Source organism: Podarcis tiliguerta (assembly GCF_965153285.1).
Source record: "Podarcis tiliguerta genome assembly, chromosome: 13".
Lineage (NCBI taxonomy): Eukaryota > Metazoa > Chordata > Lepidosauria > Squamata > Lacertidae > Podarcis > Podarcis tiliguerta.
The window spans coordinates 18,909,153-18,925,546 of NC_139546.1; the positions used below are offsets into that span (position 1 = coordinate 18,909,153).

A 16,394-nucleotide genomic window follows, 5' to 3' on the forward strand; every position below is an offset into this window, starting at 1 on the left:
CAGAAGCGGCTTAGTCATGCTGGCCACATGACTCGGAAGCTGTACACCGGCTCCCTCGGCCGATAAAGCGAGATGAGCGCCGCAACCCCAGAGTCAGCCACGACTGGACCTAATGGTCAGGGGTCCCTTTACCTAACTGCCCACAGAGGCCGGGTGTTGGTGCCAAGCCTGCCTTCAATTTATGAGGTTTAAAACCTTTCATTGCGAAGATTTTGGTTTGTCTTCCAATGTAAGTCCGCAGAGCACTTCAGTCAGTCGTGAAGCACCGTCGCGACACTTTTCTCCCAGGAATGGCAGTGTTTCACCACCTCAGCAGTGTCGGGTGCCGGTCAGGGTGCCCTCTTGGCAGCTGGCCTAATGTAGTTGGTGACAAGCTTGTTGCTGTTGCCACAGTGCAGTCCAAAGAGCAAAACATCGCTGGCTGTGAAGCCAGGAAGGAAAGGACTCCAAGCGAAATCAGGGTGTGGCGGAGCCAGACAGTGGGCCCAGGAATTCAATGCGGCTGAAAACACAGGAGATGATGACCTATTTATCGACACCCCACCTTTTTCCCTGACAGAGACTCAAAGCGGCTTACAGTCAAATTAAGAAGTGCTGAAACCACACACACACAGAGAATCATTAAAAAAAAAAAAATAGAATTGTTATGCATATGTATAATGTATATGCAAGGCTTTTTTTTTAAGCCAGAGCTGAGCTGTCTCAGGTGGGTCCCATCGCCATTCTAAGAGCTGCAGCACCTTTTTTCCTGGAAAAATAGGATTGAAAACACAAGGACCAATCTAACTGAGTTTGAGAAATAAGTACACAGATTTTAAAAATAGGAAAGGATTTGTGTGTGTAACACTGAAGGAAATGGACAGACACAGCAGAAGTTTTAATATCAGAACAGACATGGAAGTTCATATTTATACAGAAGTTCAAGTGTACCATATTATGTAATGTTGTGATATTAGTTATGCAGACTGTATATTTCACAGAATTGCAATGCCATTGCTTTTCAAAAGAGGCGCTGCAGCCGCCAAATAAGACACATATTTGCGTAAAAATTGCATTTGCTAATTTATATAGGGTTGGCATTGTTACTTCTGAGCAGTGCTTTTTTTCTTCTAAAAAGAATATTTAGGGGTACTCTCATTTTCAAAAAGTGAAAATACGGACACAAAAGATTTTTGGCAAAATCTCCAAGAAAATTGAAGTTTTTGAGCTATTTTTCAGCGGGGAAAATCAACACTCCTGACATTGCCAAATCCTAGTAATGTCTGAAAAATCCCGGGTGTATGGCAACCCTAAATTTATAGTAATTGAGGAACAAGAGCAGGAGAAGGCCATTTGCTTAATCACTGTGGAAAACTGTGTGTTGGATTCAAGTCATTTCATTTCCTTTATTTTATTTCTGTGCTGGTTTTCACTCAACATGAGTCAAAAAGCAGCTTACATACAATAAATAATAACCTGGCAGAACATCGCAATTACAACATAAATCAAATAAATCATAAGCCTTTGGGTCTCATCCAGCAGGGCTAGATCTGGAAGACGAAGTGTGTGTGTGTGTGTGTGTGAGAGAGAGAGAGAGAGAGAGAGAGAGAGAGAGAGAGAGAAATTTGTACTGATTCCGTACCTACAAGTGACCGTAGCATTGCTACAACTGTATTGGGCAGTCACACACAACCCTTTGACCTGGAAGTCCCAGGAACCAAATTTCAGAAGTGTGTAGTGCAGACAGTTTTCCGTCTGATCACACGCAGAGTTCAAGAATGTAAAGAAGATGAGATACCGACGAAAGACAGATGGTTTATAAGAATGATGGAGAAATGGGCAGAAATGACAAGGTTAGCAGCCAAAATTAGAGATAAAAAATGAAGGAACGTTTTTGGAGGAGTGGAAGTATTTCGTAGCATATCTAAAGAAACAGTTTGATGAAAACACGAGCAGGATTTGAAATACGAGTAACAGCTTAGAAATAGTCAGATGAATAATTTAGGATGATAATTATAAAGATAATAAGCAGCACAAGGGAAAACATAGAGCACCATAGAAGGGTGGGTGAGAAGTCACAAGGAGAGTCCAATGTCTAGGGGGACATGTGCAAAATTTGAAAATTCAATAAATATTTTTTTAAAAACAACAACAACAGGGAGGTTTCCTCAGCTGACGAGAGAATTAAAAGGAGGGGGGGGACTGTGGCTGAGGTTTGTAGCTTAGAATTAAGACCCTTGCGGGGGCAATAAGTATGGAGACACTTTCTTCTGTATCTGAAGAACCAAGGAAGGTGCTTCTTCAACACATAACCGCCCTGAGACCTCCGGGTATAGGGCTGTGTATAAGTTCAATAAATAATAACAACAACAACAATAATAATACACTTACTAGCCTGATTAGTTAATAACTGATAAGCATGGAGTAAGTCCCACAAGATGTGAAGGTGGCCACAAGCTCGGAGAGATTTTTAACAGGGGTTAGGCAAAGTAATAATAAAGCACAGATCTGTCCACAACTATTCAGCATAATGTCTAATGGAACCTTCATGAGGCAGTATATCTGTGAAGACCAAATGTTCGTGGAAGGGAAAGGCCATCATCTATATTCCCCGCTTTTGTGCTTCATAAGGAAACCTTGCAGACTGGGAAGGGAATGCGAGCCTTGACCGATCCACCCATTATTATTATTTTTATGTTCTTCTCACAGTTCTGGTTGTAATAGCAGCAGAAACACGGCGCTCTTCAACTGTCATCTTTCGGTTATGTATGCAGGAGGCTCGGAGATATCCAGAGCTATGTTGTCATAAGCAGGCGGCTGTCCCTCAGGAGTTGGGTAACAGGGTAGCTTCCAAGCAACCTGGAGAGAATGAGTGGAACGGTGTCAATGTCAAAACACGAAGAATTCTGGGGGGGCTCTTAAACACACACATCTACTCTACCCAACCATCGGGAATGAAAAGGGAAGGAGATTTTCTCCAGGGTGGAAAGAAGGTTGTGTGGTGACTTCACGATAATGAAGTTATTATTCACAAATAATGACACATGACACAATTATTAAGGTTAGTGGGTTAAAAAATGGTCACAACTTTATTGATTACCGGTGATGAGCGGTACAGTGGTACCCCGCAAAACGAATGCCTCGCAAGACGAAAAACTCGCTAGACGAAAGGGTTTTCGTTTTTTGAGTCGTTCCGCAAGACAAATTTCCCTATGGGCTTGCTTCGCAAGACGAAACGTCTTGCGAGTTCTTGGATGTTGGTTCCTTTATCTTAAAGCCACTAAGCCGTTAATAGCCGCTAATAGCCGCTAATAACCGCTAAGCCGCTAATAGCCGTGCTTCACAAGACAAAAAAACCGCAAGACGAAGAGACTCGCGGAACGGATTAATTTTGTCTTGCGAGGCACCACTGTATTGGCTTAGGCATTGGACCTAACCGACCAGATCTGACTCCAGCCCGTCTGCTTGAAGTTCGGGAAGGGTTAACCACCAGTCGGGGGAGTCCTGCTGATGCACACCAACTAGGAACTCCCCCAGGGTCACCGATAGGGGGCGTGCCTTAGGCCCTAACTTCCTAGGCTTTGGTCAGGGCAACGCCCCCCTGAATCCTTTATCGGACTACCCTTCAATATGCAGGGCAGGTGATGGTGCTACCTCCCCTTTTTCCATGTACAGAATTATTCCAATGCCTAACCGCCAATACCCAGAAAGTTGTGACGATTTGCTACGAGGTAGGCGAAAACCAAGTGGCTGGTGCCAATTTGTCAAGTGGAAAAATTCATACCACGTGCCCCCAACGGCGACCAACCAAGGTCAAAGAAAGCAAACCTTAGAGGGCAGGAGGGTGGGGAAACCGGAGCAGCTGGTGGGCGGACAGAGAAGGAGATCCCCCACCTGTGCCCTGCCTTTAAGGGCCAGGCCACACCCCCAGACCAACCCGATTGGCCAGCTAGGGGGTGACGCAGCTGGGAATCCCCCAGTCGTGCAGGGGCTGGCCTCCCACCCCCTGGGCATGTGGAGGGGCCGTGAAGCCCACAACCCCACCTCCTCCTTAAGGCAGATGTGGCTTTCTCAGAAGACAACGGCCATCTGCAAAAAGTGAGTTCCAGCCAGGAGGGACTCAGTGGACGAACACTGTGCTTTGCCTGCAGAAAGCCTCAGGCTCCATCTCTGGTGCCTCCATGTAAATGAAGGCGGCAGGTGGTGGGAAAGGACCCTGCCTGAGGCCACGGAGAGCTATTGCCTGTCAGTGCAGGCTATACTAGATTGACAAATGTTGTGTAGCTCCCTACCACAAAGCGGTGGAACTCCCTCTTCAACACCACTATAAAGCTCACCGGAAGCAGGCTAGCTGTCGTCATTGCAGGAATACCTGCCGTATCTCACGAGCAGAAGAAAGAGTCACATGAGATGGTTACCTCACTGTAGGGAGGAGGATCCATGCTCTCTTGCTGTGGAGGAGCTGTGGGCACAGGTGGGGCAACGGCAGGCGGCAAGGTGGGCATGTGTATTGCCACTTCTTCTCGGTCGGTCTCCTCCGGGTCTTTGCAAATTGCACAGCAACACTTAAAAAGCACCGTCAGGCAGCTCAGGCCCAATCCGATCCCAATGACAGTGACAAGACCTCTGCATGGAGACAAAGGAAAGGCATAGCATAAGTCTAGCTCCTGGATCTACCAAACCCCATCAAGGAAATGTTTTATCTTTTTTTAAAAGTTAAAGGGACCCCTGACCATTAGGTCCAGTCGCGGACGACTCTGGGGTTGCGGCACTCATCTCACTTTACTGGCTGAGGGAGCCGGCATACAGCTTCCGGGTCATGTGGCCAGCATGACTAAGCAGCCTCTGGCGAACCAGAGCAGCGCATGGGAACGCCGTTTACCTTCCCGCCGGAGCGGTACCTATTCATCTACTTGCACTTTGACGTCTTAGAACTGCTAGGTTGGTAGGAGCAGGGACTGAGCAACGGGAGCTCACCCCGTCGCGGGGATTCGAACTGCCGACCTTCTGATCGGCAAGTCCTAGGCTCTGTGGTTTAACCCACAGCGCCACCCGCGTCCTTATCTTTTACCATGCTGCTAATACAGAATATCTGAAACCCACCACCAAGAAGACATTCCTTCTCTAGGCTGCATTCTGTTCCAGGGCATTGTTTTTTCTCCCAGCCCCCCCCCCCCCCGCAAGTTGAGCATACAAATTTGCATTGTATCGGGAATAAAATGCTTGCAAAAAAGAAAAGCTGTATAGCAGTGGAAGATTAGACTACGGCAATGCACTCTCTGTGGGGCTTCCCTCACGCTTGATTTGGAAGCAGCAGAGAAGGCAGAATGAGGCAGCACAGCTGAGAGGAATGAGACCCTTTCAGTGTACAATACTCGTGACTTTTAATGTTTTTAAGGAAGGCTTAAGCAATTGTTATATAATGCAGACGGGCACATGACCAGGGCCGGGTTTAGGTTTGATGAGGCCCTAAGCAACTGAAGGTAATTGGGCCCTTTATATGTCCAGCTGTCCTTTGTCAACAACAAATTGTCGCTGGGTTTTTTTGTGTTGAATATATGCTCTGTGGTAATTTATGGACCTAATAGGTATCTATAGGGGACACGGGTGGCGCTGTGGGTTAAAGCCTCAGCACCTAGGACTTGCCGATCGAATGGTCGGCGGTTCAAATCCCCGCAGCGGGGTGCGCTCCCGTTGTTCGGTCCCAGCGCCTGCCAACCTAGCAGTTCGAAAGCACCCTCGGGTGCAAGTAGATAAATAGGGACCGCTTACCAGTGGGAAGGTAAACGGCGTTCCGTGTGCTGCGCTGGCTCACCAGATGCAGCTTGCCACACTGGCCACGTGACCCGGAAGTGTCTGCGGACAGCGCTGGCTACCGGCCTATAGAGTGAGATGAGCGCACAACCCTAGAGTCTGGCGAGACTGGCCCGTACGGGCAGGGGTACCTTTACCTTTACCTTTAATAGGTATCTATAGCCATTTGCACATAACAAAATAGGTATTTTATCAAAGTAATTAATGAACTGAAATACAATTAAGAAGAAGTATATTAATAGTGAAATAATTATTAATATAATTTTTTATTCATAACAAACTTAATAATGCAAACACACTGGTGTTTGGCAATAACAAAAGTTCCTTTAGAAACACAATGTACAAAGACTCATAATCTCGTCTCTAGAAACTTGCTATAACATGAAATAATAACAGGTGTAAATATATGATGCAAACTACTAATAATTATAAATTGCAGAATGTAGGCACCCTATATATAGAAATGCGCAAACCAGTGATATTTTAGGGAGCAGACTGGCAGACGGGACCCATTACTTACATCATAGGAGCCTACACAACACAAAACACTGTCGCTGTATGTAGGCTTTATTTTATTTGTTTTTTAGCTTATATTTTGGAAATGTACATCCATATTTTTTCCCTTTAATTATTTTGGGGGGGCCCAAGAGAGTGAGGCCCTAAGCTATAACCAGTTTAGCTGATATGTAAATCTGGCACTGGGTGTGGCTTCAGGAGAAGGGGTGTGGCTGGGAAGGGGGCATAGCCTGGACCACATTTGGTTCCCAACCCCTGGCAGCACACAAACGGATTCCTCCAGTCCATCGATGTGATATTGGACCAGTCTCAACACTGGTGTGATCACGGACAAACCAAAGTCTTCTCCTGCCAGTTCACAAGCAGTGATTCCCCCACCTAATCCACTCTCCCGGGAGGGGGTCCCACACTCGCTCCATACGTACATGGACCAGCCAGGCATTGTCCATTCAATGCAGGTGCAGTAGCTGCCTATACACCTTGAAGAAGGAGAGAGGCAAAAGTTTAGAAAAACAAAAGCTATTATTATTATTATTATTATTATTATTATTATTTCTGTTTAATATACCACCCTTTATCAAAAGATCCCAGGGCGGTGTACCCCGTTAAAAATACATTGTAGAACATCAGTAATAAATAATAATAAAACAGAAAAAGGCCACTCTCTCTTTGCCCGCCACTCCTCTCTACCAGCTGCTCCTGGATTTTCCCTAACTTTGTGGGTAGAGGCTGCATCTCAGTGACACAGCACACGTTTTGCATGCAAGTTCCTAGCTCTCTGCAGCGAGAGCTGGAGAAGGAAACCCTGGAGAGGGTCTGGATTTCTTCTCAAGCCTAGTTTTTTCGGCCATGCCAATTTTTTTTGCTTGGGTTTTCCTCACCTCCACCCCTGTTGTCTTAAAGGTAAAGGGACCCCTGACCATTAGGTCCAGTCGTGACCGACTCTGGGGTTGCGACGCTCATCTCGTTTTATTGGCCGAGGGAGCTGGCGTACAGCTTCCGGGTCATGTGGCCAGCAGGACTAAGCCGCTTCTGGCGAACCAGAGCAGTGCATGGAAACGCTGTCTACCTCCCCGTCGGAGTGGTACCTATTTATCTACTTGCACTTTGACGTGCTTTCGAACTGCTAGGTTGGCAGGAGCAGCGACCGAGCAACAGGAGCTCACCCCGTCGCGGGGATACGAACCGCCGACCTTCTGATCAGCAAGTCCTAGGCTCTGTGGTTTAACCCACAGCGCCACCCGCGTTGCACCAATTTCTACCCAATTTTTTTATCTACCCAATTTTTCCACGCCCAGGTTGGACGCTCGTCCATTTAAGGCCTGAGCCAGTCCTTCTAGCATATTCAGTACAGGAGAACAGGCCAGAGGAAAAAGCTGGAGCTGTAACTTACGAGTAATCCATACAGTTTCCTTTGAACGTCGAAACCTAGAAAGAGAATGAATCTGGAAGTGAACGACTGGAAAGGAATATGTCTTTATTTAAAGAGCATTTATTTATTTAGTTTATATCCCACCCTTCCTTCAGCAAGATATTTTTATCTTGATCTTCACGGGGAGGGGGAGGGGAGTTGCCAGTGAAGGTTGTGGACCAATTATTTAAAAAACCAAGTTCCCTACCTTGAGCTAAAAGACACAGCATGAAAGGAGGAGAAGTTGGGGATGGAGGAGGAAAAAGCAAATTCGGGCACTACCGTATTTTTCCGTGTATAAGATGCCCCCATGTATAAGACGACCCCTATTTTTTTTCACCCAAAATTAAGAAATTAAGTTGTTTAGCTTTTGGGTGGGGGTGGGGGAGGTCACTTCCGTCAATCACTCACCTGCCTCCCCGCCACTGCCAATTGCTTGCCACAGCCACTGCCGATTGCACACCTCACCGCAGCCACCAATTGTCTGCCTGCTCACCGCCACCAACAGTCCACCCGCCCACTTTTCACAGCTGCCAATTGCCTGCCCAATTGCCGCAGCCACATCCAATCACCAGCAGGCCTTGCCGCAGCCACCAATCAACCGCCCAATCACCGCTGCCAATCTTCTGCTTGCTGCTGCCACTAATCGCACGCCCCCCCTCTGCATTCACTATCCTCGTATGAGACGACACCCAATTTTTGCCTAGCTTTTTTTTTTTAGCGAAAAGCATCGTCTTATACACAGAAAAATATGGTAGTTTCCAAAGTTGTGAAGTTCTTCTAATGAGCTGGTCTCGCAGCAAATCCACTTCTGCTTCCCTTGTTTTCCTCTAATGATGGAATATTAATGCGAAATATGTTGCTTTTCTATCCATCTGCTTGAAAAACAAACCTTTAGCTGGCAAGCAAGGAAGAAATGAGGCCGAGTGACAAAATATTTGCTTACAAATTTCCCACCTAGGGTCAATGTGCATGCTGAGAAGCCACTTCTGGTTTATTCCAAAGAATAACTGGAAGTCTTGATGTGATTCCCTAAAATATCCCCAAAGTTGGAGCCTTTCCTTACGGATAAGGTTCCCTCTCTTCCACAGCTCATTGGGGTTGCCTCTTCCAGCAATGTTCCCAGCTCTGTGCTATGAGTCCCACGGCATTCGGCAAACTCACCTCCTGGTAAACAGCGAAGAGGCAAGTCAAGAGCCTTGCTGCTTGGTTTCGCCATGTTGCCATCCTCTTGCCTTGCAGTTCAGTGCTCTGTGCAGGACTCGGAGCGCTCAGAGAAAGTCTTATCTTGCTCGCCGCCCTGTGGACTTTGCCTGAGGGTGGGGAACGGGGTCATTGCCACTGGGTACAAGACACCGTCATGTGCTGTGCTGAGCACACAGCAAGGTGCGGAGAAGGAGATCAGGCATTTGCCAGGGCTCCCAAGACCAGCAGAGGGTTCCCCCGCCCCACCAGGGCTACCATTTCTGAAACTGTGTATGGGATATCCAAGGAGATCAGGTGAGGCATAAGAGAATTGTGCGTCTTGCCTCTCCTATGTTAGGAGGAGCATGGATTCCATGGGAAACAGCAAGGCAGGAGTTTACAACACACTGGACGTGGGGTATTATGATACGATACGATACGATACGATAATCTTTATTGTCATTGTCCCATAGGTAAAGGTAAAGGGACCCCTGACCGTTAGGTCCATTCGTGACCGGCTCTGGGATTGTGGCACTCATCTTGCTTTATTGGCTGAGGGAGCCGGCGCACCGCTTCCGGGTCATGTGGCCAGCATGACTAAGCCGCTTCTGGTGAACCAGAGCAGTGCACGGAAACGCCGTTTACCTTCCCGCCGGAGCGCTACCTATTTATCTACTTGCACTTTGACGTGCTTTCGAACTGCTAGGTGGGCAGGAGCAGGGACCGAGCAATGGGAGCTCACCCCGTCGCGGGGATTCAAACTGCCGACCTTCTGATCAGCAAGTCCTAGGCTCTGTGGTTTAACCCACAGTGCCACCCGCATCCCTAAACAACAACAAAATTGGGGGGGGGGGGTCTACACGAGGCATTCAAAACCAACAAGCCTGGTATCCCAGCTATCCCAACCAGGTTAGCCCCCTAAAAATTCTGATACCCCATGTTTAAAATACAATACACTCCCATAGAGACTCCTTACACTGTGTTAAAACCAAAATCGCATTTGGATAGAAACTGTTTCTCAGGCGGCTAGTCCTAGTCTTTATAACCCTGTACCTTCTTCCAGAAGGCAGAAGCTGAACGAGATCATTTCCGGGATGTGCACTATCCTGCGCTATCTCTGCAGCTTTCTCATGACACCTGGAACCATAGATCTGATCCAAGGTGGGAAGAGTGCACCCAATTATTCTCTCTGCAGTCTTTACAACCATGGACAGTGTTGTTTTCTCCCTGGCTGTGCAGCTCCCAAACCACACATACAGACCATAAGTTAATACACTCTCCACAGTACAATGGTAAAATGCCAGTCTGCTAAGAAGCAAATAATACACCTTCTGTTTTCTATACAGTGGTACCTCAGGTTACAGACGCTTCAGGTTACAGACTCCGCTAACCCAGAAATAGTACATCGGGTTAAGAACTTTGCTTCTGGATGAGAACAGAAATCGCGCGGTGTGGCAGCAACAGTGGGAGGCCCCGTTAGCTAAAGTGGTGCTTCAGGTTAAGAACAGTTTCAGGTTAAGAACGGACCTCCAGAAAGAATTAAGTTCTTAACCCGAGGTACCACTGTACCATCATACCTCGGTTATTGAACGTAATCAGTTCCGGAAGCCCGTTCGGCTTCCGAAACATTTGATAACAGAGGCGCGGCTTCTGATTGGCTGCAGGAGCTTCCTGCACTCAAGTGGAAGCTGCGTTGGCTTCTGAAAAATATTTGAAAACCAGAGCATTCACTTCTGGGTTTTCGGCGTCCGGGAGCCGAAATGTTCCAAAATGGAGGCTTTTGGGATCCGAGGTTTGACTTGTTTAAAAACTCAGCTTCATTTACTTCCTGCCCATAACGGAAAAGTTGTCAACAAATGTAATTGATCTGTTGAAAACGCAACTCGAAAAAAGAGACAATGGGCATATTTTTTGTAAACTAAGAAATATTTAATGCAAATTATTTTAAAAAAGAAAAGTCCCTTTTCACTAGAACAGTAATGCTTAGTTAATCTAGTTGGTTAGATTCCTAGATTAAAATAAACTGTTTGAATGAGGGGGGAAGGGCTTTCATACAGATGCTTACAAAAACTGCAGAAGCCAAACATCATCTTAAAAGAAGTATTTTGATAAACTATGGATGGATAGTGGATTGTCTTGAGTGTATATAGTATTAGTACTAACTCCCAGTTAAGTGCATATAGGATTTCAGCTGCTATCATTTGACCTGTGACACTTCATTTTTCCTAGATGCTTGCATTATTATTATTAATATTTGACTTTCTTCCCGCTCTTCCTTTCCCCCTTTATTACATTTCTATCACCTGAAGATCACAGGGTGCTTTACCATATAAATTGTGTAACCAGCTGATCCCTGATTTGCCTGTCATCGTGAGGCAATGACTCATCCTTTGCCACGGCAGGAGCCACTCAAAATACTGGTGTGTCCTTCAGCGTCATGGAAACGGCTTGAGGCGTCAGGTGCTTTGTGATATTGAACTTTAGAAGGGGAATCCCGTGCAGTCTGATATCTTGCTGGTGACATGGGTACCTGTGGAGAAAACTGTTCGTCTTCCTGAAATGTGAGATTACTTCCTGTTTTAGAGGGAAACTGAGGCAGGAGGGGGAAGGCAAATCAACTCTTCTTTCCAGGACATGACTGTTACCATAGGAGACAATTTCTAGGAGGCGAGGTTCCTTCAGCCCCATACCCCATAAAATATTTGAGGAGGCCAGACCCCTCACCAAATCCATGGGCATTGCCATTCACTTGGTATCCGTGTGTCTCATCTTGCGATTGATTATTTGGAATAAAATATTTTATTCAAGTTGGCACCCCTGACTGCTATACTGAGCAGGAGGCAGCTGAATTCATAAGGAATGGTTTGTGTTTATTTTATTTTATTTTAACCCTTTTAAAGACTTAATGCTATTTGGTTGCTCTCAACTTCCAAGGCAAGCATTCAAATATAGATTCTTTTAAGGGAAGACAATATCTTAACACCTGGGAAGATCTGTAGGGAAGGAGGTGGTCTTTCAGATATCTGAGGCCTAAGTCATGTAGGGCTCATACAAGGGCAGACACTGATGCCGAAATCCAGCATCGCCTGAGCTTTGCGAGTGCCGCTTTCTCCCAATTGAAGTGCAGAGTGTTTGAGGACCAAGACATTCGCAGGGGAACCAAAATGCTTGTTTACAAAGCTATTGTACTACCAACCTCACTGTTTGCTTGTGAAATGTGGATCACTTATAAACACCATCTCCAGCTCCTCAAAGGATTCCATCAATGGTGGTCTCCAAAATTTTTTACATATCAATAGGGAAGGTGAACTAATACCAGTGTACTGGAAGAAGCAAAGATCACCAGTGTCAAAGCAATGATTCTTCAACATCAGCTTCGCTGGACTGTTCGTGTTGTGAGGATGCCTGATTCCAAAGCAACCACTCTATTCAGAACTTAAAAATGGAAAGCGTAATGCTGGTGGTCAACAAAAGAGGTTCAAAGACTCTCTCAAGGCAAATCTTTTAAAATGTAGTATAAACACTGACAACTGGGAAACACTGGCCTGCGAGTGCTCCAGTTGGAGAACAGCCTTTACCAAAGGTGTCATGGGCTTTGAAGACACTCAAACTCAGGACACAAGGGAGAAATGTGCTGAGAGGAAGGCACGCTTGACAAATCCACACCGTGATCAACTCCCGCCCAGAAACCTATGTCCCCACTGTGGAAGGATATGTGGATCCAGAATTGGCCTCCATGGTCACTTACGGACTCACTGTTAAAACCGTGTTTATGGAAAACAATCTTACTCGGCTACGAGTGATCGCCAAAGAAAAAGATATGGAGAACTGAATTCAAGGGTGGAAAAATGAGAAAGTGGGAGAAACCAAAACAGACAGATTCACCCACCCTGAAGTAAAGCAGAGCCCACCAAATAGACAGTGGTTATTATGGGTTTCAGCCACAAGGTGTCAGTCCAAGCCCGGCGACGGAAGGTCACCTTGGCTGTTAATGGCCTTTCCTGGTGGTTAACGAAGATGCTAGGAGTGTGACCCACCTGAGTTCAGTGCTGTTGTGCAGGTCTTCCGCCAGCCTCTTTTCAATGCCAAGCACAGCAAATAATTTTTGGATCCTTAAACGTAAAGGGACCCCTGACCATTAGGTCCAGTCGTGGTGCTCATCTCGCTTTATTGGCCGAGGGAGCCGTGTACAGCTTCCAGGTCATGTGGCCAGCATGAAAAAGCCACTTCTGGTGAACCAGAGCAGCGCACGGAAATGCCATTTACCTTCCCACCAGAGCAGTACCTATTTATCTACTTGCACTTTGATGTGCTTTCGTACTGCTAGGTGGGCAGGAGCAGGGACCGAGCAATGGGAGCTCACCCCGTCGCAGAGATTCGAACCGCCGACCTTCTGATCGGCAAGTCCTAGGCTCTGTGGTTTAACCCACAGCGCCACCTGTGTCCCTTTGGATCCTTAGGATCTGTGTATCCTCCCTTTGGTACTAAAAGCATTTCGCACCTGTTCTTTCCATAATCCCAATTACAACATTATATACTGGGCCGATTTTATTACTCCCCGCAACCACACACATTATAAATGCTGGGGTGTGACACCAAGAGATAATGGCTTGCTTAATTTTAATACATGCCTGTCCCGAAGCTGGAAGAGGAAAAATCCCCAGCTCAGAGCTCCTAGTTTTCATCACTATACTATAGAAGCTTCTCAACCTGGGCATGTTACTGCTTGCATCTCATCCTTTAAAAGGAACAAAAGAAAGAGAGAGAAACTAGCTGAGCATTCCTATATAGGCTTTGCCTCCAGCAAAGGAATCCATAGGCTCTGAAATCTTCCGTACAACATTTGCAAAATGGCATTGACCTCACAGGAAGTTTCACAAGCCGGTGCAACGGGATGTTGCAGCGTGGAGTGCGGCTCCTGTTCAGGGTTCCTATGCCCTATTTCAGAATATTCCATTCCCCCATCCCAGTTTTCCATTCACTTGCAACAGTCAACATTCCATTTTATTGTAGCATTTTATTACCCTTGTATAAGCCCTGCATGACTTGGGCCTCAGATATCTGAAAGACCACCTCCTTCCCTACAGATCTTCCCAGGTGTTAAGATATTGTCTCCCCCTAAAAGAATATACATTTGAATGCTTGCCTTGAAAGTTGAGAGTAACCAAATAGCACTGAGTCTTTAAAATGGTTTTAAAAAAAATTAAAATGAAAAATTAACACAACCCATTCCTTATGAATTCAGCTGCCTCCTGCTCAATATAGCAGTCAGGGGTGCCAACTTGAATAAAATATTTTATTCCACATAATCAATTGCAAGATGAGACACACGGATACCAAGTGAATGGCAATGCCCATGGATTTGGTGAGGGGTCTGGCCTGTGGCCTGTGGCCTGGGACGTGGGTGGCGCTGTGGGTAAAAGCCTCAGCGCCTAGGGCTTGCCGATCGAAAGGTTGGCGGTTCGAATCCCCGCGGCGGGGTGCGCTCCCGTTGCTCGGTCCCAGAGCCTGCCAACCTAGCAGTTCGAAAGCACTCCTGGATGCAAGTAGATAAATAGGGACCGCTTACTAGCGGGAAGGTAAACGGCATTTCCGTGTGCGGCTCTGGCTCGCCAGAGCAGCGATGTCACGCTGGCCACGTGACCCGGAAGTGTCTGCGGACAGCGCTGGCCCTCGGCCTCTTGAGTGAGATGGGCACACAACCCTAGAGTCTGTCAAGACTGGCCCGTACGGGCAGGGGTACCTTTGCCTTTACCTGGCCCCCTCAAATATTTTATTGGGGGGGGGCCTGAAGGAACCTCGCCTCCAAGAAATTGTCTCCTATGAAGAGTTGATTTGCCCTCCCCCTCCTGCCTCAGTTTCCCTCTAAAACAGGAAGTAATCTTACATTTCAGGAGGACACACCGTTTTCTCCACAGGTACCCGTGTCACCAGCAAGATATCAGACTACACGGGATTCCCCTTCTGAAGTTCACTATCACAAAGCACCTGACGCCTCAAGCCGTTTCCATGACGCTGAAGGACACACCAGTATTTTGTGTGGCTCCTGCCATGGCAAAGGATGAGTCATTGCCTCACGGTGACAGGCAGATCAGGGATCAGCTGCTTACACAATTTATATGGTAAAGCACCCTGTGATATTCAGGTGATAGAAATGTAATAAATAATAAAAATAATAATGGAAGCATCTAGAAAAAATGAAGTGACACAGGACAATTGATAGCAGCTGAAATCCTATATACACTTAACTGGGAGTAAAGGTAAAGGGACCCCTGACCATTAGGTCCAGTCGTGGCCGACTCTGGGGTTGTGACGCTCATCTCGCTTTATTGGCTGAGGGAGCCGGCGTACAACTTCTGGGTCATGTGGCCAGCATGACTAAGCCGCTTCTCATGAAACCAGAGCAGCACATGGAAACGCCGTTTACCTTCCCACAGGAGTGGTACCTATTTATCTACTTGCACTTTGACGTGCTTTCGAACTGCTAGGTTGGCAGGAGCAGGGACTGAGCAACGGGAGCTCACCCCGTCGTGGGGATTTGAACCGCCGACCTTCTGATCGGCAAGTCCTAGGCTCTGTGGTTTAACCCACAGCGCATATGTGCAGATAAATTCATACCCTGGAAGTCAAACGCCTTGTGAGTCAAACGTTTTGGCTCCCAAACGCTGCAAATCCGGAAGTGAGTGTTCTGGTTTGCAAATGTTCTTTGGAACCTGAATGTCCGGCGCAGCTTTCAATTGGCTGCAGGAGCTTCCTGCAGCCAATCGGAAGCCACACCTTGGCTTACAAATGGTTTGGAAGTAGAATGGACTTCTGGAATGGATTCCGTTCGACCGCCGAGGTACGACTGTATCCCAAAGACATCATAGTCTTTGTTTACCTTCATTCTGGCGAAGCCAAACCCTGAGTAAGTGTTGGGACGCCCTGGAAGTCTCTCAAAGCTCAGAGACTGAGGTGCATGCAACAGTGCTTTGAAGACAAACCTTTGCTTTCTGTCTTCAAAACATACAGTGGTACCTCGGGTTACAGACGCTTCAGGTTACAGACTCTGCTAACCCAGAAGTAGTACCTCAGGTTAACTTTGCTTCAGGATGAGAACAGAAATCGCGCAGGGGCAGCAGGAGGCCCCATTAGCTAAAATGGTACCTCAGATCAAGAACAGTTTCAGGTTAAGAATGGACCTCCAGAACGAATTAAATTCTTAACCCGACGTACCACTGTATATTAAAATTGTTTTTCCCCTCCCTCTTTCTCTCTCCTGAAATTCTACAGCAAAGGGAAGATTCTTTTTTAAAAAATTTTATTTCCACAAAATTCCATCTGGCCTGACTTGCCCCCTTTCCTTTCTCCTTTCTGGAATGTAACAACGGCAGGGATCTCCTCCGCCTCGGCTTCTTTTTCTTTTTTAAAATAATAATAATAATAAAAAAGCCTCATGAAGTTGCAGCTGCCACGTACACCAGTGGTTGGAAGTCTGGAAGAGGCTTAA

The 16,394-nt window shown here is 46.7% G+C and overlaps 1 protein-coding gene and 1 long non-coding RNA gene across 2 annotated transcripts in view; both read right to left on the reverse strand.

Annotated features, from left to right (window-relative positions):
• LOC310661854 overlaps positions 1-16,128 on the reverse strand; it is a 292,087-nt gene extending 275,959 nt beyond the window's left edge. The window contains exon 1 of the long non-coding RNA XR_014504145.1: positions 16,112-16,128. This is a non-coding gene — a long non-coding RNA (uncharacterized lncRNA). The remainder of the gene's footprint in view (positions 1-16,111) is intronic.
• Positions 1,649-9,338, reverse strand: TMEM92 (transmembrane protein 92). Its single transcript, XM_083408373.1, has 5 exons — positions 8,885-9,338; positions 7,703-7,737; positions 6,735-6,788; positions 4,398-4,605; positions 1,649-2,838 (listed from the first exon to the last, which is right to left on the reverse strand). Exons 1-5 carry the CDS (start codon positions 8,945-8,947, stop codon positions 2,731-2,733), a joined length of 468 nt encoding a protein of 155 aa, XP_083264499.1. The 5' UTR covers positions 8,948-9,338; the 3' UTR covers positions 1,649-2,730.
• Positions 16,129-16,394: the final 266 nt, after the last annotated feature.

Bases quoted from the DNA above. Each gene is read 5' to 3' on its own strand.
- TMEM92 (XM_083408373.1), bottom strand. From the start codon at position 8,947: ATGGCAACATGGCGAAACCAAGCAGCAAGGCTCTTGACTTGCCTCTTC. The intron at 7,738-8,884 runs GTGAGTTTGCCG...TTCTCTTTCTAG, and splicing joins TCTTCGCTGTTTACCAGGAG to GTTTCGACGTTCAAAGGAAA. The intron at 4,606-6,734 runs GTACGTATGGAG...GTCTCCATGCAG, and splicing joins ACAATGCCTGGCTGGTCCAT to AGGTCTTGTCACTGTCATTG.